The following is a 2,694-nucleotide window of genomic DNA, read 5'->3' as shown; positions in this document are numbered from 1 at the left end:
TAATATGCTGAATCATCACATTTAATGATTTGCAGCTATTGAACTAGCCTTGCATTCTGGAACAAATCCTGCTTGATCATTGAGTGTGATCCTATACAGCATGTTGTTTAATTTGGTTTGCTAACATTTTATTGAGGATTTTTGTACCTATGTTCATCAGGGATATTGGCCTATAATTTTCTTTTCTTAGAATATCCTTATCTGGCTTCAGTATCAGAGTAATGCTGGCATCCTGGAATAAGGATTTGTTTGTCTTGTTTTCTGTTTTATTTCCATTCTAGCTAACATACAGTGTTATAAAAATTTCAATTGTACAATCTAGTGGTTCAACAATTGTATACATGAATTACTCAGTGCTCATCATGACAAGTGTACTCTTTAATTCCCTTCCCCTGTTTCATCCATCTCCCCATCTACCTCCACTCTGGTAACCATCAGTTTGCCCTCTATATTTAAGAATCTTTTTTTTTTTTTTTGGTCTCTTTTTTTTGTAAAATAGGTTGGGAAGTGTTCCCTCATTTTCTACTTTTGGAAGAGTTTGAGCAGGATTAGAATTAGTTTCTTTTTAAATGTTTGGTATGATTCGCTAGTGAAGCCATCTAATTCTGAACTTGTCTTTGTTGGGAGATTTTTTTAAAGTCAATTATACCATTTAGTGATGATGGAATTATACTGGAAAACATTCAAAGCAAAAGAACAATCTTTTGAATAGAATAATTTATTTAGTGAAATGTTTCTTTGAAACATAAAATGCAAAAGATTGTAAAGTATGTCAGTATGGATGCCTTTGGATTTATATATAGGACATCTCAGCAATGGTTTTCACAAGTTCCACTCCATATCATGTCAAGTAATTGTTTAGTGTGTGCATGTGTTTAATAACTATATCTCAGAACAATTAACTTTATTTTAGCTGGGATTCTTGGAATATATTTGCTTACACTGAGTTGTACAAAATAGTTATTTTTGGCCAGTGGATGTGCACTTCTCTTTAGCTAGGTGATAGTTTAATTTCTAAATTTAGAATAATCTGTTCAACACTATACCCTTTTGGTAAAGTTTTGTTTTTGTGTGAGGTTTTAGTTTTGGTTTTTGGTTTTGAGGTTTTTGTTTTATTTTGTTTTGTTTTGGTCCTTGGTGACTTAATTTCTTCCCTGTGCTTATCAGGAAGAGATAGAGATGAAGGACAAACTGATATTGGAGACCTGGTGGCAGATATCTTGCTAAGACCACTTTAACCAATTGGTTAGACAGTAATTCGCTTAGTTAAGAGTTCTTATCATAAATTTCAAATGGAGCTTTTGGTATTCTCATGGTCATCTTAAGTTAGAATCAATTGTTTTGTGGTGGATGAAATTTTTAGAGATGATGATCTAGAATTTCAATTATATTTGCCAAATTTGCTCCAGTTCCATTTGGAAGCATTTTGTTCAAGCTTGCAGGAAACAATATTTTTTTTTTATTCTAGACCTTTACCTACACACATTGTCTAAAGACTCAGAAAGTCAGAAGGTTTGGGCTGTCTTATTTTGGGTATCGCTTTGAAGGGAGAAGGTTGTTGAGTAACAACTGAAGTACAAAAGGTAGTTTGCAGTCTTGGCCTCTCTTTTTGTATAGTTATATGCTGTATTCTTTCCATTTCCAATAAATGAATAATCGAATGTTCAGTAGAGCTTTCTGGATGTTCCACTCTTACTTCCCAATTTTCAGACACTGAGAGGGCTAATTTGTGCAAATCCAGAGAGTATCAAAATGAGGAAGAAGGAAAATCAGGATATGGGAAGATTCCTCAACATTTTCTATGGCTTTTGGCTTTAAGTTCAGGTCTGTATCTTAAAACTATCTGAATAAAGTATCATTTGCTTTTTTATTTTCAGATGAATCACTTTGATCTCTTAAATTTTCCTCCACACTGTTGTATCCATATGTAAAATTCTAATTTGGAGCATTTAAAGTTTCAGCACTGTAGTTGTTTTCTATAGTTGAACACGAATTAATATGAGTCTCACTTCTGTTCTTTAAAAAGTATCCACCAGCATAGGGCCAGTGGAGACCTAACGCATCTGCAGTCCAAAGTAAGAACCCGTATGCTTATCAACTTAAGGATTTGTTAGTGAGTGGCTCAGAGTGAAGACTTATGGGATTATTGGTTTCCAGTTTCCATTGATGGTTTTTTGAAGTCTCTGTTCTCCATGATAGTTCCTTCATTGAAGGATAACCCCATAAATGAAATACCCATTGTTTACCATTCTGTGTTCCTTTGTAAGCATGTTCTGACAAATTAAGTTCTAATATCAGTTGCTAGATGAATTCTCAACTGATTCTGCACTATCTCTTCTTGGTAGGAGGTTTTTATTTTCAGGAACATCTACTTCTGAATCCAAATTCTAGTGAGATAAATTCTCATGAGAGATGTTTGACACAGGAAGGTTGGTACCATATTTCTCACTATTTCTTCTCCTTGTTTTTTTCCCCATTTCTTTGAAATCCCCATGGCACCCCAGCCCCAAATATCATCCTCACCATTGTCTCCAAGGACATGTAGCTTTTAATCCTGGGGCACATGTGGGTGAATGGCTTAATGGGTGGCCCCTCCACCCGGGCCTTCCTGCAATGGGAGGACAAGGAGGGCACTGAGCATTGGCTCCCTCAGCTATGGACAACCTGCCAGGCCTGCAGCCAACCTCAGGGTGG

The 2,694-nt window shown here is 35.6% G+C and overlaps 1 protein-coding gene across 1 annotated transcript; it reads right to left on the bottom strand.

Moving 5' to 3' along the window:
* Nucleotides 1-960: 960 nt before the first annotated feature.
* FAM217A (family with sequence similarity 217 member A) lies at nucleotides 961-2,477 on the bottom strand. The gene is given in 7 exon segments (XM_072722494.1): nucleotides 961-1,073; nucleotides 1,123-1,785; nucleotides 1,788-2,060; nucleotides 2,063-2,137; nucleotides 2,140-2,211; nucleotides 2,214-2,303; nucleotides 2,306-2,477. Coding segments are annotated over 7 exon segments (1,458 nt in total).
* Nucleotides 2,478-2,694: the final 217 nt, after the last annotated feature.

This window comes from Vulpes vulpes, chromosome 10, assembly GCF_048418805.1.
Source record: "Vulpes vulpes isolate BD-2025 chromosome 10, VulVul3, whole genome shotgun sequence".
NCBI classification, from domain to species: Eukaryota; Metazoa; Chordata; class Mammalia; order Carnivora; family Canidae; genus Vulpes; species Vulpes vulpes.
The sequence above is the reverse complement of the archived record's forward strand: the minus strand, read 5'-3'. Positions and strand labels throughout refer to the sequence as shown.